Source organism: Perca fluviatilis, chromosome 9 (assembly GCF_010015445.1).
Source record: "Perca fluviatilis chromosome 9, GENO_Pfluv_1.0, whole genome shotgun sequence".
Classification (NCBI taxonomy): Eukaryota; Metazoa; Chordata; class Actinopteri; order Perciformes; family Percidae; genus Perca; species Perca fluviatilis.
The window spans coordinates 6,002,045-6,029,211 of NC_053120.1; the positions used below are offsets into that span (position 1 = coordinate 6,002,045).

The following is a 27,167-nucleotide window of genomic DNA, read 5'->3' on the forward strand; positions in this document are numbered from 1 at the left end:
GAATGGGTCAAATTAGGGACGAGACGGGGGGGGGGCGACTGTCATGTCTGCTCTTTAACATCAGCAACATCCAATCCAATCACTCCTTCTCGTGACTCCCTGCACTTAACATGAATTTCAAAACGCCGCACCAAAATTATTTATTATTTTTATTCAGAAACTCAACTGTCTTGTCTTGTAAACCCGAAAATACAAATAAAAAATCATTAAAATCATGAACTCAAGTGGTGACAGGACGACTCAATTAAAAACCACCATGGACAGTTTTTAATGTTCAATCGGACTATAACTATACTCGAGAGCCTGCTCTTGAGACTTTGCTCTAATTTTCGGGACAATTAGGCCAGGATTCGGGATTCGGGACAACTGCTTGGATTTCGGGACTGTCCCGAATTTTTCGGGACGTCTGGTCACCCTAGATCAGCCCCTCACGACAGCCCTTGGTGTGTGTTACTCATCTATATTATATGACTAAATCTTTACCAGTATAGTGCAACATATGACTTAACTCACTCTTTTTATGACTCTGCCGGCTCATGTTTGGAGAGTTATTTCTGACAGGTAAAAGCAGAGAAACTATACACGCACATCTTTTCAAACCTCAAGCTCCCTGAGCAGGTGATCCTGTGCTGTGGATCTGTGTCACGGTGTGCCTGCAGGGGTCAGAGCGGCCACTCGCTCCTCCCCTCTGTACCTGAACCTGAACAACATCCACCTGCTGTCACCTGTATCCTCAGGGACCACACCCAACCGTCCGTTCACTGCACCAGCAAGCCTGAAGAGAGGCACTCATCCGATTTTATGAGATCAGATTCTTGTATTCTCTGTGGACATCATACGGATATATTTAGACAGAGTTGTCTTCGAGGAACAGAAAACTCCTGGATCTTTTTTTATTTGTTTTTAAGTGTTTAGGTCTCTTTTTTTTTGTTGCTTTCCGAAACCCAGGACTGTTAAACTGGTTTAAATCTGCTTTAAGTTGGCTATATACGTACAGCAATATTAGCACACTAAAGGGTAAGATTTGTAATTTGCGTCAATGTCTCTGCCACGTGTAAACACGTTAAATGTTCCTTTCTCAGATGGCTTTCTTTTTTCTATAGATCTCCCATTAACAGATATCTTTACCGTTTCTCACAGCTGTGTGTGTTATCATTAAGGCTCATTGTCAGCGGTGTCATTTTCACAGTAATTTCGCTGGGATGTGGGCTGGATGTAATAGCGCAGCATGCATGAAGATGGCAAAAACTGTGTGTGTGTGTGTGTGTGTGTGTGTGTGTGTGTGTGTGTGTGTGTGTGTGTGTGTGTGTGTGTGTGAGCGATATAAGGTCTCGGCTGATGAAAGAAGAAATGCAGTAATTTATCTTCTCCTTTTATTACAGATTAAAATGGGCTGCTTCACATTCATCAAATTGATGATGGTCTTGTTCAACTTGCTTATCTTTGTGAGTATGTTTCTGCTTTGATTGCATGCTCATACAGTATATACGAGGAGGCGGCGGGGGAGGGATGTTCACTGACTGTGTTAAATCTTAAGATTAAAAGTCATAAAAAAAATAAAAATCATTTCACGGCCGCCCTTCAATGCAAACATACGTTACATAAACATTTCAGATCACTGAGCCAGAAGGCCCTAAATGATGCTCCTTTCTCTCCACCTAGCCATTTTCATCTCATTAACTTCAAAGGCTCTGATTTGGCCAACCTTCATCTTTGGCTTAATGTTATAACTAATGTGGTTTGTGAAATGGAGAGAAATTTTGGCAAGGGCAAGCGGAAGTTGCCTGCCGAGTCGGGCCCACCTGGAGTCCCACTGTCACAGATGAAGCTCCCAGCACAAGTCATCACTTTTCCTCACATTTCCAATTTCGACAGCTCTTAAAGGCACAGCAGCACATTGATTATGATGTCTCTTTGTTAGCCAGCAGAGCAGAATGATAAAATAATTCTCACGCTCATCAAGGCGATGATTTGATGTGACTGCTCCAACACTTCAGCTGCATTTCAAGCTCGGTGTTGCAACTTTACTATATCTCCTCTCCATGAGAGGAGTCATCTCTAGAGGAGATCTGCATTCAGAGAATTTATAGGGGCAGGAGTCAATATTCTTCTGTGAATCAGTCAGTTCATAAATTCCAAAACTTGACTATTGAACATTAATAATGGTCTGGTTTCTCTTTGCTAGATACGCTGTGTGTACTTCAGAAGTCACAGAGTTACTTGTGCAGCTTATGCCTAGTATAGGCTACACTAGAAGACTCTAAAAAGACTTTAACTAGAGTCTTTCACTTTCTTACATCTAAAGAAAATCTGTCATAATGCCACTGAGTTTTAGTCTCAGACTAGAAGATTTTGCGAAGACTGAGATCTTGCGGAGTCACAATTTAATAATTTTTTTGAAAATGTAACCAAGCTAGCTAGCTAATGCTAGCATTAGCAGGTAACTTAAGAGAACTTTGCCAAGTTTCTGCCCTTGATATTTTAGTCACAAAGTAGAAGATTTTGAAAGGGTGGAGATTTTGCATGGTCACATTTTGAAAGACTAGATTCGTTTTGAAAAGTATAACCAAGCTAGCTAATTCTAGCATTAGCCAGTAATTTAAGAGAACGTTTGGAGATTTTCTGTTGTGCCGAACATGCAGACGAATGGCGGCAGTACCCGGAGGTCTGCGTTTACCCGCCGGTAAATCTGGGTTGATAATCAGCAACTTTTTCCTCTTTAGCATTTAGCTTAGCCATTGCAACCATAAACTCTAGCTGTTTGCTGCTTCCTCTTTGGTGATGGAGGGAGCGCACCCATTGGTTGTGGACAATACTCACATGATTTCACTTCACTACCAAGACTTAAAACTTACAATAATAACACTTTGATTTTGTCTGAACGTTCAGACGGCAAAAAGACAAGTTTTATGACCGTCTTACACCAAACGACTGAGACAACGGGAGCGCCTCCGAGATTTTCATGATTTAATTCCGATATTAGAAAATTTGTTTGCAAAATTGCTTCAAAAGTCGTTTTATGTCAGATTGGCATAAGGAAAATATTACCTCAAACAGCACAGTCTTCAAAAATAATTTTTGATTGAACACTTTTCTGGTGCATCGAATTTTTCAAAACTTTCTTGAGCCATAAATAACAGCTTCAGATGTTTTCCTGTCTATCTACTGAAATTAGCGTGGTAAAACGTGGGGGGAGGTGTCACTTTAGATAAAATCATGCCCACTTGCTACTTTTTAATAACTCGTTTGAGGATATTAGTTGGAACCCATCTGAAGATTGAAATGCCGGTTTGGTTCCGAATTGTAATTCTGTAATTTAAATGTTTTGTCACAAGTCCTTCAAAATAGATACTAGATACTTGAGAAGACTATTATACACCAAAACGGTATTTTATGACAGTTTAGTTTGATAACTTCCTGTTGTCAGTCATCTATTTTCAACCAGTAAAAGAAAACTTAACAGACTTTAAGGAAGTGTTATGAAAATAAAGGCGCAAAGATGTATTGTACAACTAAAAACTTGTTAGTTTTCAGACTTGGAGCAGGTTTAGACTGCAGGCTGCATTTTAAATGGGCTGCTCCGCTAGCTGGAATGAATCATATCCTGATCCCCTCCTCTTCCTGCTCTCAAACACAGCGAGCTTTGCTCTGTCTATGTATTTCCTTGTTCCCTCCCCTTCAGATCTACAGTTTGAAGATGGGTGTAATTTTGGTGTGAAAGCTGACAGGCCCCCTCCACTGCGGAAACACATGTTGCTCAGATCAGAGCTCAAACTAGTTTCATTTTTCAGAAAGTGAGAGTCAGGCAGTCGTTGTCAGTGAGAGGTGAAATGGAGCCGAAACGAGTTAAGCTGGACCGGGATGCCTTTTATTGTTCGATCTGTCTGGATCTACTGAGCGATCCAGTGACTACTTCTTGTGAACACAGCTACTGCATGGACTGTATTAAAAGCTTCTGGGATAAAGAGGATGATGAGAGAATCTACAGCTGCCCTCAGTGTGGGCAAATCTTCACACAGAGGCCAGTCCTGGTGAAAAACACCACGTTAGCAGATTTAGTGGAAGAACTTAAGAACAATGGACTCCAAACTGATCCTGCTGATCACTGCAATGCTGAACCTGAAGATGTGGCCTGTGATTTCTGCACTGGGACAAAACTGAAAGCACACAAGTCCTGTCTTGTCTGTCTGTTCTCTCTCTGTGAGCAACACCTTCAGCCTCATTTTGAATTACCCATCTTGAAAAAGCACAAGCTGGTGGAGCCGTCCAAGAATCTCCAGGAGAACATCTGCTCTCGTCACAATGAGGTGATGAAGATGTTCTGCCTTACTGATCGGCAGTGCATCTGTCATCTCTGCCCTGTGGATGAACACAAAGGCCACGACACAGTCTCAGTTGTAGCAGAAAGGACTGAGAGGCAGAAAGAGCTCGAGGGGAATCAACAAAACATCCAGCAGAGACTCCAGGACAGAGAGAAAGAGGTGACGCTGTTTCAACCGGAGATAGAGGCCATCAATCACTCTGCTGATAAAGCAGTGGAGGACAGCGAAAAGATCTTCGCTGAGCTGATCCGTCTTATTGAGAAAAGAAGCGCCGATGTGAAAGAGCAGATCAGATCGCAGCAGAAAAGCGAAGTGAGTCGAGTCGCAGAGCTTCGGGAGAAGCTGGAGCAGGAGATCGCTGAGCTGAAGAGGAACGACGCCGAGCTGACGAAGCTTATACACACCGAGGATCACAACCAGTTTCTGCACAACTACCCCTCCCTGTCGCCACTCGGCGAACCTACAGACTCATCCAGCATCCATATCCGTCCTCTGAGATACTTTGAGGACGTGACAGCGGCTGTGTCAAAAGTCAGAGAAAAACTGCAGGACTTTCTGAGTGAGGCATGGACCGACATCTCACTGGCAGTGACTGATGTGGATGTTTTACTGTCCCAACCGGAGCCCCAAACCAGAGCTGAATTCTTAAAATGTTCATGTAAAATCACACTGGATCCAAACACAGCACACACACAGCTGTACGTGTGGAACAGAGGAGCAACATTCTGTAAGGACCAACAGTCTTCTAGTCACCCAGACAGATTCACTCTCAGGCGTCAGGTCCTGAGTAGAGAGAGTCTGACTGGACGTCGTTACTTTGAGGTGCAGTGGAGCGGGATAGGAGTTTGTGTAGCAGTCGCATACAAGGATATCAGCAGAACAGGGGGCTTGAATGAATGTGGATTTGGAGACAATGACAAATCTTGGTCGTTAAGTCATCGCAATAAAAGTCTTACATTTCAGCACAACAAAATCTGGACTTCCGTCTCAGGTCCATGGTCCTCCAGAGTAGGAGTGTACCTGGATCACAGTAGAGGCCTTCTGTCCTTCTACAGCGTCTCTGAAACCATGACTCTCCTCCACAGAGTCCAGACCACATTCACTCAGCCGCTCTATGCTGGATTTCGCTTTGATTATAGTTGGGGAGACTCTGCTACGTTGTGTGAACTCAATTTGACAGAAGACGTTTAAGGGGCAGTGGGTTAGAGTGTGTGTTTTAAAGCTAATGGTGTGTAGTTTCTGTCAAGGAATTCTATGTAATGACAACAACACTGTCGGCGCATCCACATGATGCAATCTTTCGGTGATCGCGCACCGCACCCACCCGTCCACCATGCAGTTGATAGTAGTTTAACCCATCAAATCCAGGAGGACACGGAGGATAAAAAAAAAACATGATGGACTCTTCAGAAGAGGTAATTATCTTATAATTGTTATGTCCTCTTTGTCTCCAAAGCTGAACGCTGCTGTTGTCCTTTCTCAGCGGTGACGTAAAACCATTGACATATATAAAATGGACCAATAGACCCCGTTGCTCTGGACGGAGACCAGTGAAGGATATTAGAAGCACTTTTCCGGTGATGGCCAGCTTTACTGCTCAGCCTCCAACTGACAGAGACAACGTAAATGTGACGTGAGCAACCTGTCTGAAAGTGTGAAGTCTTCTTGTAGCTGTGCCGAGAGAAGTCTCAATCATTCCCAATCTTACAGAGACGGAGAGTGTAGGTATATTTAAGGAGATAACATGGGCACAGGCTAATTATTGCTAACTAACATGCTAGTTAACATTAGTAATTAAACCTAAACAGCTAACGTAAGTCGAAACTGCCTGCGAGCTTCTCCCGTACTATACCGTAATTCCTCTACTGTGCGACAGTAAGTCACTTGGTTATGACACAATCATTAGCCTATTTTTATAAAAGCGTCTGCTACGGAGCCATAACGTGAGGTACAAGGTAATGGAGCCTTTTATACATCGTCGTGTTTCTTTAGAAATAAACAACGGACAAATAGAGTCTTTAAACGCTTCAGATGGAAAGTTATTCACTGTCAAGTGACGTAAAAAAAAAATGGCGGTCAGCGGAATGCTAACAGGAGGTGATGGCCAGGTAGCAACAAAATGGCGCCATAGATGGCTCGAGTTCTGAAGCGAAGCTTACCCCCTTGCGTAAAACGCATCACTCGAGCTTCTGCGCGCAAATGTCGCCAGAGTACACCATTTTCATAAACATAACCATACAGAGAACTGTGGTACTGATCGGCTTTACAAGCTTTGTGCCGACTCATTTGGCAATGGCTTGAATGTAACTAGCGTTGAATAATATACAATAGCAACACATTCTCACACCCAACTCGTAAAATAAGGACGTTCGGTCAGGAGCCTTTCTCGTTCTTATTTGACGTTAAAAGTCTCCTTTAGCGTCTCATGTAAACGTGCTTGGTCGCCACTATTGCCGTCCCTTTTTCGGAGAAAAACAACGGGGAAAGGACGCCTCAAAAGCCGGAAAACACACCGCGGGTGAAGCGCGACAATAACGGAATCGCGAAGGTTAGGTTTAGGAGAAAAACAACGGGGAAAGGACGCCTCAAAAGCCGAGAAACACACGCCGTAGACGGGGGAAACAAAAGAAAAACAACGGGGAAAGGACGCCTCAAAAGCCGGGAAACACACGCCGGAGACGGGGAAACAAAACGCCACACGCGGTGCGCGAACCCGAGTCTCCTGAGTGAAAGTCCGGTGTTTTACCCATCCGCCAACCCAACCACCACCCTTACTCAGCAATTTCCCCTTACATACCACTCGCTAAATCTCATCCAACTGCGGCTCTCCCCAGTACGTTACACAAATACGCCGAAGGGTGCCTTTTTCGTCGCATCAGACGCTGAAGGACACTGCCCAAACGTACTTATTTTACGAGTTCGGAATGAGAACGGGTTGACAATAGTTGCGCACTATAGCTTTAACTCTTAAACTTATTTTGTCTCCATGTCTGTTGCTGAGAGCTGATGGTTGTGGCGTTTCTTACCTGCACAGAGATCAGCTGTCAATCACACATTAAGGGATGAACTTTAATATCGTCTCATTAGTCGTGTAAATGTTAGGAGTTTCTTTAACTGGCGATGCTTCCTGGGTCTGTTTAGCCATAGAGGTTTGTTTATATTTCTCTGCATGAAAAAGAAAACTTCTCTGTGCTCTAAATGTTTGATGAATAATATATTTATTGGTGGTTGTTTCTCTTCCAATGCATGGGTCCTTTTTTGTGTAAATTTTTAAAGAAATCTATAAATTTACATAGGTTTGTTTTTCTACTTTTACTTCAATTAAATTGTAATGGAGTGTACACTACACTGTAGTACTTCTTTTACTTCTGTATTATTTCTACTTTACCTTATGTAAAATATTTACTTGTAACGGAGTATTATACTGTAGTTTTCTGCTTTTACTTCAGTAGGATTTTTACTTGGATCTTGTAATGTATCACATTTACATACATTTGAATTTCTTCTTTTACTTCAATAAAATGTTTACTTGTAATGGGATATTATGGTGTGTTATTTCCAGAGGTGTATAAAGTACTAGAGACCCATACTTGAGTAAAAGTACAAGTGCTCTATCAAAAAAGTGACTTGAGTAGAAGTTGAAGTGCTCTTTAAGCACAACACTTAAGTGGAAGTACTAAAGTATTCAACTTTTTTGGACTTAAGTATTGCAAGTAGTTTATTTTAAAATCTACTACTCAAGTACTGAAAGTAAAAGTACAAGTATTGTGTTATTTAGTTATTAAAGAAAGCAGTCAAATTTTGAATATGATATTTTTGGAGTTCAATTTTTTACTTGGTATTAAGACGGTGCATTACAGGCTTACAAGCTGTACATTGCTGGATATGAAGGAAGTTTCTGAAATAAACCCAAAATGGTACATTAATGTCACAGTTGTTAAAACTACTATCTGATATAGGCTAACAGTTGGTTATTAATCACTTATTAACAAATACTAAAATAAAATGTGTGATGTACAGTGGAAAGTTAGCAAGCTAGCAAAATACAGATAAACTAGCAGCTTCACATCACAGGGTCAAAGGGTTAACATTCAGGACTCACTGCAGACTCAAACTACTCAGGAATAGTTTAATCTGCTGCAACAATAGCTAAATAGAAAGAGTACCAACTTACATCGTCTGACTTCTAAACGGGCGATCGCCGTAATGAAAAGAAACGCGAGGCGATCTCAGGGATTTCTTACGTAACTTACTTACTTAATTATCGTACGTAACTAACATAGCCGTAACTTCACACACCTACCCAGTCTCCGTAGCGTGAGGACTTCACAACAGTAACGAGTAACGATGCAGCACATAAAAAATGTGTCGGAGTAAAAGTATTAAGCTCATCGAAAATATGTACTCAAGTAAAAGTGGAAGTAGCCTAGGAGGAAAAAAATAATACTCCAGTAGAGTACAGACCCAGCCTTTTGGTACTTAAGTATAGTAGTTCTACTTCATTACTATACAGCTCTGGTTATTTCTACTTTAGGGTGACCAGATTTCCCGGAGCTAAAACCGGGACACTTTGCGCGTGACCGTAGTGCTCGTGCATGCACACACTTTTTAACGTGAACATGTGCCAGCCCAGGTCAGACATATACACAGACAGTTACTTCATTATTTTGATCGTAGGCTCCTCATCTAATAATAACAGTGTTTTTTCCTGTAAAATTAACAAAATTGCAGCAACAGCCTTTTTCAGTTTAGTGTGAGATTTATGTTGAGATTTTTTCTAAAAAAGATTCTTTGAAGTGTTATTTATTCCAATAACACCAAAAGAATTAAAATGATTTATTGAAAATTTTGAGCATAACCACTTCATTTCCTGCATTCTGGTGAATTTTTATGCACATATTTCTACCTTTTTCTGAATCAATGTATACTGCAACCTGCACATATCTGTAGCCTAGGTATCATTTACTCCTCCCTCCTGTTTGGCGTCTTTTGGTGAGGAAGTAACCTCCTTAAATGTGCATATGACAATTATTCACCTCAATGATACATTAATTCATTTTAATTTATAATAGACCCCTGGACTGTAATATTTCAGATGTGTTTGAGCAAGATTTCTGCTCATGTCCAAAACTTTGTGCACCTTCAAAATACAGCATATCTGTGTTCTCTGTGATTTGGAGGAGACGATGAGTTGTGACATTTTGAGAAAAATAAAGTTAAGTTAGTAGGCTATTACAAGAATAAAGTCATTATATTTCAGAAACTAATCTATACCTGCACCATAGTCTGCTGTGCATTACGTGATTGCTCTGCTGATACGGCAGATCTCAGACCTCCTGACAGACACAGAGCCCCGTTTGGGTCTCTGGTCTCTGAATGAGACAAAGAGTTTAGCTAGAGAAGTAACTGAACCCTGCTCTACATCGGAGGTGGAAAACGGAAACTACAGAAATACACAGAGCACAAACGCAACACATCTACCGCAGCATGTCCACAGCTGAGCGCGTCCATAAACCTGAAGCTGCGCTGCATTTTACAGAGAGTGGACACAAGCCGGTCTGCTTCAGCGCTCTGTGTGTCTGAGGTCTGAACCGTAGACTGGAAACGTCACGTCACGTCACAGGAACTTCAAACTAAATCATTAGCATTACGCTCCTAAACTTTGTGTCGATGGCGTCAATGAATTAGACTGATTTGGCTAGGATTCCTCCCAAAACTTCACCCGGCTTTCCTCACGGAGAGACAGTGGGTAGGTGATAGCAACAAATACAGCATGGTCGGACCCCGCACGTAGCTGCCCGTTCTATTCGCCTCGGAAAAAAACAAAAAATTCGGGGCTGAACACCCGGCAAAATTTTTTTTTTGTCCTCCTTTTTTTTTTTTCGGCACAACTGAAAAATCGGGATTGTCCTGGTCAAACCGGGACGTCTGGTCACCCTATTCTACTTATACTTTAGTTAAGAGTTTTACTTATAACGCAGTATCAAACTGTAGTATTTGTACTTTTACTTCAATTAAATGTTTACTTATATTGGAGTAGGCTACTTATAGTGTTCAAACAGCTAGTCAGCTAGCTTGCTACGTCCCACATGCTTTACACTGGTTACAGAAAATGAGATGATTTACAAAGTTGTCACTCATCTGCCGATAGAAATGTGCTTTCTACACTGTGACAGAGTGTGGATGAAGCATTCTGTTGTTAAATTTGACTTTAAATTCAGCGGCTGCAGAGTCCGGTGCAGTGCTCACTCCACATAAAACACAACGGGGCTACATTACCCTGGTTCTCAGTTCCATTTATGAGTTACCTTTTTAAAAAATAATGCAAACTAAAGCTAAACAACCCCATTAGAGAGTGGACAGAAACAAATATTCAAGTTTGCAAAATAGATACCCTGTGATTTTAGTTCCAAAGAGTACATCTCTCTGCCGTTTCCTTGAAATCGATCTAAATGCATTGGAAATTATACATTTAAAAAGTGTCTCCATGTATACTCTGTGTGTGCAGATCCACGGCCCAGTGTCAGAACTTAATCAGATTGTCTGCTCCCGGTAATATGACCCATGAAAATGGGTTTTTAAACTCAACTGACATCTTTCTCATTCCAGCCCTTTCAAAGAGAACCAATTCCATTTCAATTGGGGTGGGACGGGCCCGTTTCTCTTTTCTGCTCCCTCTGTATCTTTCCATCTCTCCATTTACCTCCCCCTCTCTGGAGGACGTGGTCTCCTATTCTGCTGCCTGTTATTCATTCCCTCTCCTCTAGCCCTAATAGGTTATGTCTCCCATCTCCATAGATACGACACTGCTTGTTCTTCCCCTTGCTCTTTCAAAAACCTGATTTACTTCCAGTCCTCTTTTTTTTCTTCATGTGGGTGTTCAACTGACAGGGCCATCAACCTGCATATGGCAGACCATCAAAAGGATTAAAAAAAGAAAGAAATAGTGCCAGCTATAATTATACCTGCTGAGGGATGATGGTGGCACACATGAACTAGGAGAGGAATATGCTTGTCGAATCGCATTTAGCCATCGGTGAACTGATGGCACCAAACAGGTTCAAGAGACGAGAAAAAGAAACCCTGAAGTGAAAGGTGGGGAGAGGCAGAGAGAATAAAGGAGAGCAAAAAAGAGCGAGGCCAAGGTAGGGAGACAGAGAAAAGAAGGGGGAGATGATCCCCACGTGGGAGACGTCAGCGTCTGACAGGAGATGTGGAGTGTTGGGGACCTGAAGGGAAGCAGAGTGGGGGCCCCCTGATGGCAAGGAGCGTGATGGAGCCTGACAGACAATATCAGGTTTCAAACATGGTTTCTGCAGAAGACGGGGGAAGAAGGAAAAATCACTCAGTGCGAGGGGGAAATACGCAGAAGAAGATGGAGGAGGGTAAAAGGGTGGAAGAGAAGGTCAGAGGTGGAGGGATGAGGAGGGAGAGATAATGAAAGTGGGATCTGTAATGTGAAACATGTGACATAGTCCTGATTTAGTTTGTTATGAGCAGGTTTTACAGGTTTTGTGTCCATAGATTTCTATAAATGCACATTAGTTTCCCCTAATATAATGTTGCCTTTGTGATGTTCATGGTCAGAGGTTATTAGGAAAGTTTAATTACTGTACATTCTCAAACCGTAGCCTTTATCACCTTACATTACAACTACAGGTTATATTAGAGACAGAACTTTATTTCTATTTTTTTAATTAACATTAATCCTACGTTTTAAATGTTATCATATTCAAGTAAGACTGTTTTTTTTATCTTCTCAGAACATAAAAATGCTTTGCACATCTATAACGTGAGGCAGGTTCGTTGGAGGGGGCCGATTAAAAAAAAGCAAAGAAACTCCTGCACACTGTCTAACTTGCAAAGATACATTGAGTGTGAAAATATTAATTTGCCTGATGAAGCTCTTATTGCGAAATGTTTTTTAGGATGAGGAGTGAGCAGTACATTTTCGCAGCACTTATTCTTTCAATACTGTCAATGAAATTCAACTCTTTCTGCACAAATATTTGACATTAAAAGTAATCAAGGGCACAATCAATCCGTTCTTTTTTTTTTTTTTTGAGGGCTTCAAACGTGCAATTGTTGCCCCAACGATCAAAATTGTAGCTGTTGGACAATCTGATGGTTTTCTGGTATTTCCATGATTTGATTGTAAAAAAACGGGAAGTAATGTATTCATCCCGAGCGCCACGTTGTGACCACTGGATTAATCTGTACAGTTTAAGCATAGAAGCTATACGTTTTGGCTCCGCAGGAACGCTCTTTGAACCGTGTAGTGAGAGTCAATGTAACATCTGTATCTTTGTCCACCATCTGATTCAAATTTAGCATTTCTGGTTTCAAGAGCTCATGTTTTCTTCAGGATTCACAGAGATATGACTCTAATCAGAGTCTGTGTGTCGTCCAGTGTGTTTTTCTTTGTATTTAGTAAAGTGTTACATGGGTTCTTTTTTTTAACTGCCAAGACGATGAACATTCAGTGTATACCAGCAGAAATACTAGTCACATATGTGGAGTCTAGTCCTTGTTGTCATTGCATTTCCTTCTTGCTGAATTAAGTCGCAGAGCTGACAAAAGCTGACGCTCCATGCAATAATCCCATAATTTACTTCAGTACACGCCAAGGCTGCCTTTATCTAGTAGCACAAGATGATGATCACTAAATGGCCTTCCATTATGCCTGTGTGACATGAGTCGGGAGATGAAGGCAGTCATGGAAAAGGGCAGTTATTTCGATCAGAAAGGTAAAAAGAGGGCAAGTCGGTGCTCGAGCCTCGATACATAATGGGAGGCCTGAGGCAGCCCTTTCTGTCTCACAAAAGAAATCCTCGCCTCTGAATGGAGTGAAAAATATTAAGGTGGCATGGCGTCACTAAGAGGTAATAGTAAGAGAGGGTTAGTGACTTAAGATGGCTTCTCATTTCCAAAAACCTATTACCCTCTGAAAAGCTGTTGAACCCAGATGATTGACGTTTTACTCGCTGTTGTTGTGTGCAGATTGCATCGTCCGGAAAACTAGTTTCTCAGTGTTACACTTTTACGGGGATTTGTGTGTACATGTTGATCGTGTTTTCGTGGATCCTCCTGCAGCTGGGCGGCCTGACCCTGCTGGCCATGGGGATCTGGGTGAGCGTAGACGGGAGCTCCTTCCTCCGGCTGCTGGGGCCGTTGTCCGGTCAAGGCATGCAGTTCGTCAACGTGGGCTTTTTCTGCATTGCCATCGGGGCCGTGCTGGTCCTAATGGGGTTCCTGGGCTGCTGTGGGGCCCACAAAGAGAGCAAGTGTCTCCTGCTCACGGTAGGTGTATAGGACCTTTTAATAAACAGCCACATTGTTGGAAACAATGACCAATTGAAAATATGCTAAATTCAGCTTAAGACTGTCTACATTTTCACTGGTCCATATTTCTTAACAATTAATCCAGTGTGTTGTCGTTTGTATTTAGTAAAGTGTTCCTTTTTAACTGCCAAGAACATGAACATTCAGTGTACCAGTTGAAAAACGAATCTCATATGTGGAGTCCTTGTTGTCATGGCATTCCCTTCTTGCTGAATAAAGTTGCAGAGCTGACAAAAGAAAACTGTTTACCGACGACAGCAAACCGACGTCGGTAAACGCCTCCCTCGCTTGACGGTCGATGCAATAATCCCATAATCTACTTCAATACACCCCAAGGCAGTCTTTATCTAGTAGCACAAGATGATGATCACTAAATGGCCTTCCATTATGCCTGTGTGACATGAGTGGGTAGATGAAGGCAGTCATGGAAAAGGGCAGTCATTTCGTTCAGAAAGGTAAAAAGAGGGCAAGTCGGTGCTCGAGCCTCGATACATAATGGGAGGCCTGAGGCAGCCCTTTCTGTCTCACAAAAGGAATCCTCCTCTCTGAATGGAGTGAACAATATTAAGGTGGCATGGTGTCACTAAGAGGTAATAGTAAGAGAGGGTTAGTGACTTAAGATGGCTTCTCATTTCCAAAAACCTATTACCCTCTCAAGAGCTGTTGAACCCAAGTGATTGACATAGGGTAGCCAGAGGATATACATGCCAAGATAGGTAACTTAAAATGCGACAATGGAATTGGAGTTGGAGACATCTTTAAATAGATATTTGCATATGAATGCAAATACATTAATATGAAAAGCTAAACTGATAGCCGATGGGTTCCAAAGTTTGCATTTCAACCAATGCTTTCCGTCTCTTTGCTCTCCCCACGGACTGTTTACCTGCAGGCAACCAATGCCCGCTCAAGCATGATTGGGCAATACTACTCAGACTACAAATGGACTACAAACTGAAACCAGAACACTTCCAGTACCAAAATATTGTCCCATTGCCTACAGATTCATATGCAGACATCCGTTTGTAGAGATTACCATCAAACGAGCTCTGATAAAGCGACGGTAACGGACCTGTAGCAACAAACAGGTGCTGACACCGCCGAGAGACGAGCTGGTGAACATAGTGAAGTATTTAGCAGCTAAAGAGCCAGATATTTCTCTCATTAGCTGGTTGAGACCAAACCAGAGCTAAAAGAGAGAGAATATTCGACTTACGTTCATGAAGTGGACACAAACACCACTCCAAAACTCCATGTACTTTCACGCGGATGATTTTTCACGGTGTCTACCAGACAGAATCAAGATGGTTAAAACTAAATCATGTCGTAAAACCAACAGTGACACAATACAGTCATCCATTCGTGTATTGTGTAGGGCTGCACGATATATCTTTTTTTTAAATCATCATCGCGGTAACAAGTGGCACAATAAACACATTGTAAAAGACTGCAGCATATCGTGAAAGACACTCAGATTTTTTTGTGTTAGTTGAAAGTACAGAAAAATACTTCGCACATCTACGTGCGTGAGACAGGTGCGTAGGAGGGGGACAAGTAGGTCAGGAGTTGCGAAGAAAAACTCCCGCACACTGTCTAACTTGCAAAAAATATAGAGTTTTAATAATAGGCAAAGTTTCAGTACTAGACCATCTTCAGGCAAATTAATCATTTCGCACTCATTCACATTCATTGCCTGATGGTCTAGTACCGAAAAATGTGTGTTAGTATGGTGTGTTAGTTGAAAGAAAATATCAGAAGAAAACTGCACTTGGTAATTTAACTGTCACTTTTTTTTAGTGCTGCCTTTCATGTTCAATTCAATGTTCAATTGTTAAAAAAAAGAAAGTTGGAAATGATGTCCTATCATTTGTTTTAAATTCAACAAGCAATTTGTTGTATTTAAGAATACTGAAAGCAGCACAAATGCAGAACTGAGTACACTTTAATATGTTTATCTATCCCAAGTAATATCGTTATCGCGATGGTCAATGTTATCGCATATTTTCCACGTATTGTGCAGCCCTAGATTTGTGTTCAGTTGCCATTAAAAAACAACTTCAACCACCGACATTGGGATGTAAAACACCATAAATGATCATGTGTGGGTACGTAAGGTGCTCCACGTTCAGTATCTCCCCCATACTTTACATTCGCGCCCAGCTCATCAACAGCTCAGATAATACCCACATCCGCCCCCTCCTGCCCCATTCATACCCGCAACAACAGCAAACCCCTGAACAGCACAGTGCACATTAGGCTCATTAACGACGAGCCTAACTACCTCTTAGTCCACTGCAGTGAGTCTAATGAGAAGCACAGGCAGCACGTATTACCCCCATCATGTCCACATCTCCCATCGAGTTGAATGATGACGGTGCAGCAGATCTCGCGACTGACAGCGCAGGACTCAGCGCATCGCTGGCTCACATGAGGAACAGCTGTAATGGACTGAATAAAGAGAACGGGTGAGCTGATAGAGGGGATCATTTAGGCTCTGTGTCAGGCTCTGTCTAATCAGCCGAGCTTTACCGCCAGTCACTGATCATTGCGCACTACAATAGCTGTTTAACATGACCATGGGTATTTACCAGTGTTGGTGGCTCAGAACTTTAAATTGTTTATTTGATTTTTGACAAAGGCGCCTTAGGTCCAATGCAATAGTCACTTAAAAAGTCAATCTTCATCAGAGCAAAAATTGATAAATTAGCATAATGACATAAGCCATGCTTTTTTATGTTTTACGCAAACATACATGCAGATCATTGGGGCTCTGTTCTTGGAAAACTGCTCACTATTTTTTTTTTTTTATTATTTTTAAATAACAAAATACCCAGAAACTCTCTCTTTGTCTTCCCTTCTTTCCTCCCTGCAGTTCTTCTCCATCGTCCTCATCATATTCATCGCTGAAGTGGCAGCCGGAGTCGTGGCTCTGGCCTACTCTTCATTTGTAAGTCCCCCTCTTCACCTCTCTCTTTCTTTGCGTTCACATGCCTCATCACATCCCCTCCCTTTCTCCTCCTCTTCACTCCCTTTCCTTTGTCTCCTAATTCTTCTCGTCCCTCTTGGTCCGTCTTTCCCTTTCACCCTCTCACCTCCTCGTCCCACGTTCTGGATTTTATCTCCATGTAAATTCCCCATCATAGCCGCAGCCATCATTGAATTACTGGCTTTATGTCCGCCTCACTACCTTCGGCTACTTAATGACTCTGGGGTAGCCCGGGGCCGTGTGCGCCGTTTCTAACTTTGAGCAATTTATTACTCTGGAATATTGAAGCTAAAGCATTTTATATGCAAAACAGCCTATTTACATATGTGCCCTCTCTCTCTCTCCCACACACACAATCTCCTTTTACATTTAGTGCCATGTATAATAATTACTAGGGTTTCAAATGAGCTGCATAAAAGGAGGTTATTGAAGATTGGGATCATAATAAAGAAAATATAGAGTGGATATTTTTTTATCCAATCATAAGATGCAACTGAGTCCCCAGGAGCAAGAGAGGTAATCTAACAAACATCCATCTGCAGGGAGGAGCTGATGAACGGAGGAGAGCGGACTGGGAATTTCACTTCTTTGTGCTGGGATTGTTGGAAAACCAGTTTGAGCAGCAGCAGCAACACGCTGCAAAGACTAGAGAGGCAAGGGATGTCCTGTGGGCAGGGGAACCACATGAGTAGACTGCTCATACGAGTTGTCATTGAAGGCAACAGCAAATACAAATGTTGGCGGGGAGTTTGGAGGATTTCTTTAAAATCCATCAGTTGAGTCCTTAAAAATCTGATCTTCTATGAGTGAAAAAAAAGATGCCTGAAGAGAGATTATTTCAGCTGTTTTTTTCTTTTTAATGAGTATTATCTTGTTTCAAGTATTATCACAATAGTGGTGAAGCCTATGGAAAAAAGAGGGAGAGAGAGAAAAAGGGAGAGAAAGAAAGAGAGGTAGAGAGGGGGGATGTAGAGAGAGGGAGAGGTAGAGAGAGAGGGAGAGAGAGAAAGAGAGAGAAAAAAGAGAGAGAGGGAGAGAAAAAAGAGGGAAAGAAAGAGGTAGAGAGAGGGAGGCAGGTAGGGTGAGGGAGAGAAAGATGGAGAGGGAGCAAGAGAGAGAGAGGGAGAGAAAAAAGAGGGAGAGAGAGAGAAAGAGGGAGAGAGAGAGAGGGAGGGATGGAGAGGTAGAGAGAGAGGGAGAGAGAGGTAGAGAGAGCGGGAGAGTTAGAGAGAGGGGTAGAGAGAGGGAGAGAGAGGTAGAGAGAGCGGGAGAGTTAGAGAGAGGGGTAGAGAGAGCGGGAGAGTTAGAGAGAGGGGTAGAGAGAGGGGAGAGTTAGAGAGAGGGGTAGAGAGAGGGAGAGAGAGGTAGAGAGAGCGGGAGAGTTAGAGAGAGGGGTAGAGAGAGATGGAGAGTTAGAGAGAGGGGTAGAGAGAGGGAGAGAGGGGTAGAGAGAGCGGGAGAGTTAGAGAGAGGGGTAGAGAGAGCGGGAGAGTTAGAGAGAGGGGTAGAGAGAGCGGGAGAGAGGTAAAGAGAGAGGGAGAGTGAGAGGCAGAGAGGTAGAGAGGGCGGGAGAGAGAGAGGGAGAGAGGTAAAGAGAGAGGGAGAGTGAGAGGGAGAGAGGTAGAGAGAGAGGGATGGAGAGGGAGAGAGAGCGGGATAGAGGTAGAGAGAGAGGTAGAGGGAGAGTGGTAGAGAGGTAAAGAGAGAGGGAGAGGTGTGTCATAGATGGGTCTTCCCACATAGTGTTTAGAGTCAATTTAACGCACTGTTATTAGCTTAAGCATTATCTGTTCATTACAAACACAAAGGACATCATGCTATATACGCGCAGCCACGTACAATTAGAAGTGTGACAGCACAAAAAAAAAAACACAAAAAAAAAAAAAAAAAAAAACCCGCCCTTTTTTTTCCCCCCTTTTTTCCACCAAAATCTTCCCTTTTGGAAGGCGTCCCCGCAGCTCATCTAACCAAAGAGCCGATAACCTTCAGGTGGTGGGAGTAACTGAGATTAATAAGAAATCCCTGAATATTTGAATAGTTGCTGTTTTTTCTGATCGAAGTGACCAGGGTGGAGATTTATTACCGGAGGCCGATATGGGCTTCACACTGGATCAATGAAATGGAGGCGATGGGAATGAATGAATCCATTCATGTGTATTTTTGTTTTTATTTTTTTTTTTTTTTTGTTTTTTATATTTTTCCATGTACAGTGAAGGATGAAAATGATTAACTCATCCATCATTACGTTTTTTTGATGGAAGAAATTTTTTTTTTTTTTTTTTTATTTTATGTCCCTCAGAAGTCAGATTGAGATCAGTTTTTTTTTTTTTTTTTTTAATTGATTTAGCACTTTTAAGAGTAAGGACAATGTTATTACAAACAGATATATGTTTTTCATGTAGGACTGAGACATAGACATGTAAGATCTATCAGAGACCAGTTCCCAGACAGAGGTACCAACAGGACTTACGTCCATCTAAAGGCTCTGACACACAACCCGGACCACCACCGCGCAGAAAAAGTCGGACTGATCAGTCAGAAACCGGAAATGGAATGAGACATCTAGACCTCAGAACACAGAGACTCGTTTTTTCCGAGTTGCTGTTTTTATCACCAGAGTGGCTATAGTAGTCAAGAAGGATCTGTTTGTTACGGCTACGCGCTGAACGGAAGAGAACTGGATGTATATGGAATTTTTTTTTTTTTTTTTTTTTTTTTTACAATTTTTGCGCACCGTAGTACTCACTGCTACTCGCTCTTCCTTATTCTGTCCAATCAGATTGGTCATTGAGTCTGACTGCCCACTGGCCGATCCAACAAGTCAACCATTAAGCCTAAATGACGGCGCCTCCCCTCGACTGACGACGGCACGGGACACACACACAGACTACAATCCGACAACGCCCGGCCGACCGACCAGACAGAGTCCGGATCGACCAACGACAGCCAACTCGCCACCAAAAAACCAAACCTTCTTAACTCCCCTTCTCCCCCTCCCCCAACAAAAAAAAAAGGAAAAAAAAAAAAAAACGTAAGTTATTAGTATTAGTGTTTTTTTTACTTTTTCTTATGTGGCTCTCTGTCAGTGCGCTGGGGGGAGAGAGAACGCGCCGCTAGCCTCCTTTCTCTTTTTTTTGTTTTTGTTTTTTATAATATTGTGTTGGTGGGGAGTGAACACAAAGTCTGTGTGTGCGGTGCGTGCACCCTCTTTTTTTTTTTGGTGTCCGTGGAATTCTTTTTCTTTGATCCTTCATTGAAATCGTTTACAAATAGGGCTGCTCCCTTTCAGTCTATTAGTCGACTAATCGGTCGATTTGGTCTTAGTCAACTTAGATTTTTTTTGTGGATTAGTCATGTTTTATGCTTTTTTTCATGCTGAATGACTTATTTCCAAGAAACGTACGAGCACATCTCTGGTAAACCCAAGAATTAAAGCGGTGCTTTTGCATGACTCTTTGCGGAGAAAATCAGATTTATAGATCTGTCGATTAAATCAACTAATCGATTAGTCGATACAATTGAAAGAGTGTTAGTCGACTAAGAATTTCTTCAATCGAGAACAGCCCTATTTACAACGTATCCTAGCAACGCACCTTGCTAGGCCACAGCCATTAGTTCCGTGGTCATTTACAAGAACGTGCATCGCTAAGACCAGGCGTAGTTAAGCCTAGGCTTAAATTTGGTTGATGCAACCCATGTGAACGTGGGTTCGGACAGATATTTAGAAATGATGTTTGAGTTCGGGTTGGGCTCGGTCACATCAGCGCGATAAGTTATTTGTTGTAAAATGGTGCTGCGGCTCCTTTAAGAGAGCTCAGTGCATGTGGGTGTGTGTGTGTGGAAAGTGGGCAGAAGAGAGATAGAGAAAGAGGAAGCAGACGTGTCGATGTGACCGGAGCAGAGTTGGTGGAATATGTCATTAGTAGGCTATGAGAAAAAAAATTGATTTTAACTGCGTTGGGCTCTGGCCGGGCTCGGACAGAAATATCTTAATGCCTGTCGGTTAATGCTCGGGTCGGGTTCGGTTACTGCTCTGTCAGACCCAGGCCAGGCTAGGACAGAAAAATACAGCCCGATCCACTCTCTGGTAGAGACCAGTCAGTGCAACCGGCTCCAGGTATTTTCAAAGTGATCTTAGTGAATTGGATGATAATAAAGAAGGTATGAAAACCTGCTGTTGGAGCCATTTATGCTATTTTGTGTTATTTCATATTTTGTTAGTATAATCAACTATGGTTTATTATCATATTGCCTGGTTCTGTCTGTCGCGGGGTGATTTGTGATTAGGGTACGGATATGATGTCTCAGCTCCGTCTACTTTGGCTGATTTGGAATGAGGTGGCGGGAGTAGAAGGGACACAGTGTTTCGACCGTGGTCGTGACTACGATATGTAACTGAACATAATAAACATTTAAGTTGTTTCCGAGACAATCTATACTCCTGACATACTGTCTCCGAGGCAAAATTGCGTCAGAGGCCGCAACACCTGCAGATACCTGTCAAGTAGGGCTGCAACCAACTATTTTTTTTATTTTTTTTTATTTTCATTGTTGATTAATATGTTGATTTTCTCAATTAATAGATTAGTTGTTTGGTCTCTAAAATGTCAGAAAATGGTGAAACATGTGGATCAGTGTTTCCCAAAGCCCATGATGACATCCTCAAATGTGTCGTTTTGTCTGCAACTCAAAGATATTTACATTTAAGAAGAATGGTTTGTTTTTTTATTTAAAAAAACTGACTCAAACAGATTAATCGATTATGAAAATTGTTGGCGATTAATGTTATAGTTGACAACTAACTGATAAATTGATTAATCTGTGCAGCTTCAGTGTCAAGATATAGTCCAAAAATATTTTATTGAGTCTTTATTTTTATTTATGACGTTTCAAATCAGTTGTTTTCTTTCAACTGCATTCATAAACACAGACAGGGAGATGGAAATGCAGCTTGTGACCTGACCCAAATGGAATCTGTGGATTAGTTTTTACAGTTTTCAGCAGTGATGCAGAATAAAAATCTGCAGTTGTTTAGCCGAATGTTTTTCTGCTTGGGGTGACGTGTTAACACTGAGTTTTGGTTACATATTTTATTTATTTTTAAATTTTTTTAGTGCTTAAAAATCTGTGGAAAGTTCCGCAGACCTCGCACACAACCTTCTCACAACAAAGCGACGCTCGGCTCAACGTAATAAGGTTTTCATTTATTGCTTTTCCACTTACAGTGAGAACAATAAGCAATTAGCAGCCGGCGAGTCGCTGCGGTAAAAGATATCGATAATTACTTCAGAAGAAGCGACGCTCAGTAAAGCAATGAGAGATCAATAACGCATGAGGCTGAAGATTTCTATCGTGTGTGTGTAGACGCTGTTCACTCTACTGTATTGATAGATGGGTTACCTCCTCTCTATCTCACTGTGCTGTGGGTTTCTATAGGCTTTGTCCTGTCTGTCCACCGTGTGTGTGTGTGTGTGTGTGTGTGTGTGTGTGTGTGTGTGTGTGTGTGTGTGTGTGTGTGTGTGTGTGCGTTTGTGTGTATGGCCCATATCAGTATATAAGCATGCGAGTGTGTGTGCTTAACAGGATGTGGTGAGGCGAGGGTGCATAGTGACAGTGATGAATTAGCCTGCTGGTAATAACCCTCTCTGATCTCAGCCGCTCTCACAGCTTCTTGGGGGGCACTTTTAATTGTGACACATATCCCAGCATACCCTCGGGCATCTCGTACGCCTGCCCCCTTCACTGTACAGTACACACACACACACTCTCACACACTCAGAGGAAGAAAAAAAAAAAAAGAAGCTCTTTCAGACCCACAAACCTGATAGACACACGGTTGCACGTGGCCACATGCACATACAGTAAAACACACTCTCCCTCCTCATCAAATGGGTCTTTGTGTGACTGTACCTGACGGGATTATTAATCAAAATGGGGGAAAAAAAACCAGACAGAGGAAGGGGAGGCGTGAAAGACAGCTACCTGTGTGCGAAGGAATCCTTTCACAACAAAAGACTCCTCATGCCTGAATTATAACCTGCCTTTTTTTTTGCTTTTTGGATAAACAAAATGACAAAATGTGCCCTGACCGGAGCCATCAGGAGCATCAATATATATGTTAATGCCCCCCCCCAGCTCACAATGTACAACCATAAAAGGAGAAGAAGAATGGAGAATAATGGCTCGGCCAGTTTTTTAAATTTATTTTCATTTTTTTTCCAGGCCAGGGCTGTTTATACCCAACATGCTTTGTGTGAGAGAAGATTTATTAAATTTGTGATGAATAGGTGACTCCCAGAGAATTACCTTTCCTGCCCGTGAAATTAGCTGCAGTATTTTATTGTCAGGGGCTCCCATAGTGTGAGGTGTATACTGAAGTGTGTGTTATATGGGTGACACTGGTAGACACTCTGCAGTGCAGTCATACATACTGCACCTTAAACGAGATAGTAAGGCTGCTCGATTATAGAAAAAAAATCATAGTCACAATTTTTTTTTGGTCAATATTGTAATCAATCAGGATTATTTAACACGATTACTTATTGACTTTTGGAAAGATGTTGCAATTATTGAACTAACACAGTGAAACAGTTAAACAAATCAACAGGGAAACACCTTGAACATTGACATTTCCCTTCATACTTTTCCCGTTTGAAATTTTTGAATTCTGCTTCAGAACACAAGATAAAATAAGAGTTTTCTTGCAAAATATAACGTGCAAAATAATAATTTTTCTTGACTACATTGTTTTTTTTTGTGATCGTTAGGAGACAAATTCGAAATCACAATCAAAATTCGAATAACTTCCAAAAGCCCTACGAGACAGCCTGACATGCTGGGGGTTGTTTTTTATAACCTTCGATTAAAAGTATTTTTTGAAAAGGATGACTTTTTGGGGAAAACATAGGATATTTTCAGAGAACAAAACAAAAAATGTCTTGGTAAGTGTGGACTTTTAGAGAGTCCTTACATGAGTGAGTGTGTGTGTGTGTGTGTGTTTTCCTCAGGCTGAGGGGATCGCCAGAGCGTGGGCCACCCCAGCTTTACAGAAAGATTACGGCAGTGACCCTGTGGTCACTAAGATCTGGAACGCCACCATGACAGAGGTACAGTATCTCTGAAACCCGGCACTGCATGTTCACAACTTGTACCGGTTCGGCATGTCTTCGCTCTAAACTACACACTGCATACGTGTATAATATTACTTAATATCCTTGCTGACCATTTTCCAAATCACGTAAATCAGGTTTTAAATGAATTTCCCACCTTCTTGCAGACATTGTTTTCACTTCCTCCCCAAGAAAATCTACTTTCTGAATCTTGAAACCTGCAGCACAATCTATTACAGTCAAACTTATTTCATTTGACATGATTTATGTGAGGGGTACAACATTGACAAGTTGCATGCAGGAAGTATGAACGCACAACGATACAGAGCAACGGCTGAACTGACAGCGTCGACTCCAACCCGTTCTCGCTCCCAACTCGTCAAATACCGACTCTCGGTCAGTGGATCTCAGCGTCGGATACCGACGCAAAAATCACCCTTTAGTGTCTGTAGGGAACAGCAGCAGCTTGAACGCGGCGCTGTAAGATGGCGTAGTATTAAGCGAGACAACGGTAGGGAGTAGTGAGTAGTGGTAGATGCTAATTCGGAGCCGCTAGACGTGTCGGCGTAGTTCGTTTTAGGCATAGGGAGTGGGGATTGGTTAGGGTTAGGGTAAGAATACCAGCCAATCAGAGGCAGAATAAGGCGGGCCACGAGGCACGTCCTGTGACGTCGACACGTCTACCAGATCCCATCTAGAATCTACCGTGAGTAGTATGAAATATCAACAATCTGCGTAAGGAGGTTGGTTGGGGTGGTGCATGGGTCAAACAACACAGGACTTTCCCCCAGGAGACCGGGGTTCCTGTCCCGCGTTTGTGCCGCTGTCGACGAAACATACATTTTCTACCCCCGACCCAAGATCTTTTCCCAAACCTGACTGTCAGTTAAACGTGCGTTTGTCCCGACCCAGAGCGTCAAAAAGTGACGCCAAGAGTCCCGACCCAGAGCGTCCAAATATGCCGCTTAATTTGTCAATAACAAAACGCTAAAGGCACCTGACCAAGCGTAGCTTTTTGACGCAATGGGAGTGGGAATGTGTTGTCAACTCGCACAATCAGCAAAGCTCTCACAAAACTTGAACCGATCGATAACGCTCAAGGATCAAAACTTTATCCACTCTCTGCCAGTGTTTTCCTGATGCGTTTGCTCCCGTCTCCCAGATAAAGTGCTGCGGTTTCACCAACTACACCGACTTTGTGGGATCTCAGTTTGAAAAGGAGAACGGAGGCAGCCTGCCGCCCATCTGCTGCTGGACTAACAGCCCCCCCTGCAGCCCGCAAGTGGCAAAGCGCAGTGCTGTGGAGGTGAGATGTACTGCACAACACCATTAGAATTGAATATAAGAAACATATTCAAAGTAAAGGCAGAGGAGGTAAGTCTATTTAGTGTTCTAAATGGAATGGACAAGATATTTAGTCTGACACGCCAGATGGTTTGGTAACACAGAACCAGCCGAGAAGCAGTCATTGGGAACTGTTTGGAAAAGGGCAGGCACTTTCAAAAAATTACCTGGCAGGTGATTGGATGAACCATCTGTCTATCACCTCCGCCTCTAGTTGTTTTTAAACGAACAGTCACATGTGCCACACACACACCCTAAACCACGCCCGTAGCTCCCAGTAGCTTCTCACCAGATGCGGATTGGTTGCTTCTGCTGCTGGACGGACATGTTACCTGAAGCCTTGAAGGATTTTCGTGCGATATGTTGATCTCATGATTTAACAGTCTTTCTACGTTCTGACCCTCACCCTGTGATCATGAGCTTTGGGCAGTGGCTGAAAGAATTAGATTGTGCGTATAAGCAGCCAAAACTTGCTGAACTCAGATAAGGTTAGGAGTTCAGACATCCGGAAGGAGCTCAGAGTAGAACTTTTTTGTACACACGAAAAAGGGACAGAAATAGTTGTGTCAAGAACTGGAAAATCACCTCCCCACAGCTGGCCTATCACAGCTTGAAGTGGGTGTGTGTGTCAGATTTTTGGGGCAATCACTCCATACATTGTTGAGATATTTCAGTCTGGGCCAAACCAACATTGCCATCCATTTAGCCCTGTTGCTAGCGTGGCTGCAAAATAGTTTTTAACAAATTAAAAAATTCAAAGACATTTGAAACATTTTAACATTGTAAATTTGGCCAATTGATTAATTGAAAAAGCAATACATCAATTGATAGTATTGTATTAGCTATTAGCCTTATTTAATTTCATTATATTGCAACATAGTGAATGTCTTTTTTTTTTGGTGCCTTTATTCGGTTTCTAGGGTGGTTTCTGATTTGTCAATTACTGATGATTATATTCACGCAAACACTTTTCTCCTCAGGGCTGTTTCAGACACATCCTGGAGACGGTCCAAAAGCACGCCAACATTGTGGGAGGCATCGCAGCAGGAATAGGAGTCTTAGAGGTAAAATAAGATGAAAAGGAAGGGCAAGATTTTCAAAAATGTGCTCACTTTGGCTGAAAGACCATATTTCAGTACATATTAAAAAGTGTAAAAATCCACAACTTCCAGGACAGCGTCTTGGTTAAAGGCAGTGACAGTAATAAATATGATAAGAGGGGATTTGAACTCCAGACAGTCTCATTAGCCAAACACATGTTACCTGGATAGATTTGTGAAAGCATTATGAGGGGAAAGATTGAAACATGTCTTTATTCAGACAAACGTTGCCCATAAAGTGCAAAATGTGTATGATATTCACAGTGTCTGTACACCGTGTTAAAATAAGGGGGTGTCTATAAGATAGAAAAAAGGGGGCTTTAGCGAAGTGGAGAGCCACTTCACGCACGCTTCTGGGACGCGCCGTGACGTGGCTGGCGCCCAAAGAGCTCCAAATCCGATAGATTTTACATTTTTACGAGAAAGGATGCACGTGAGAACTTGTCGATATACGTGTGTAAAGAGTTAACACTGCAGATATAAGAGCAGTTTAAAAAAAAATTATCGTTTCTTTTTTTTTCTTACAACGGGCCTCTGATCTGCGTGGTTTCAGTAAATAAAATGCAAAAACCTGATTTTGAACTATATTGTTTCCTCAGATTGCTGCCATGATAGTATCCATGTACCTGTACTGCCACTTGGACGGCAAAATCAGCTGAGAATCCTTCACGACAGGAAGCACACAGACGAATCACATGTGATTCACAAGTTTATTAATCTGCATTATTTAACAATCACTTAGGATACTCTCTTTTCTTTCTGGTTCCAATGGGTTAGGGTTCTCAGAAAGACATCTAGCTTTAATAAAAAAAAGTCATGTTCATGATGAGAATCCAGCGACTGTGTTTTATGTAGAGAGAAAAGTTTTATAAGCACCTGCAGAGTGTAAATATTTCAAATTTGCCAATAAAATATATCAAACAGCATTCACTGAGTGCTGACTGCATTTATCTGAGGTGATTAA

General features: G+C 42.1%; 1 protein-coding gene across 1 annotated transcript; it reads left to right on the forward strand.

Annotated features, from left to right (window-relative positions):
* Positions 1-766: 766 nt before the first annotated feature.
* On the forward strand, positions 767-27,149 carry LOC120565642 (tetraspanin-1). The gene is made up of 8 exons (XM_039811550.1): positions 767-1,017; positions 1,383-1,445; positions 13,416-13,622; positions 16,537-16,611; positions 23,658-23,756; positions 24,922-25,065; positions 26,084-26,167; positions 26,803-27,149. The coding sequence occupies exons 2-8, from the start codon at positions 1,389-1,391 to the stop codon at positions 26,860-26,862; spliced, it is 726 nt and encodes a 241-aa protein (XP_039667484.1). The 5' UTR covers positions 767-1,017; positions 1,383-1,388; the 3' UTR covers positions 26,863-27,149.
* The last annotated feature ends 18 nt before the right edge of the window (positions 27,150-27,167 follow it).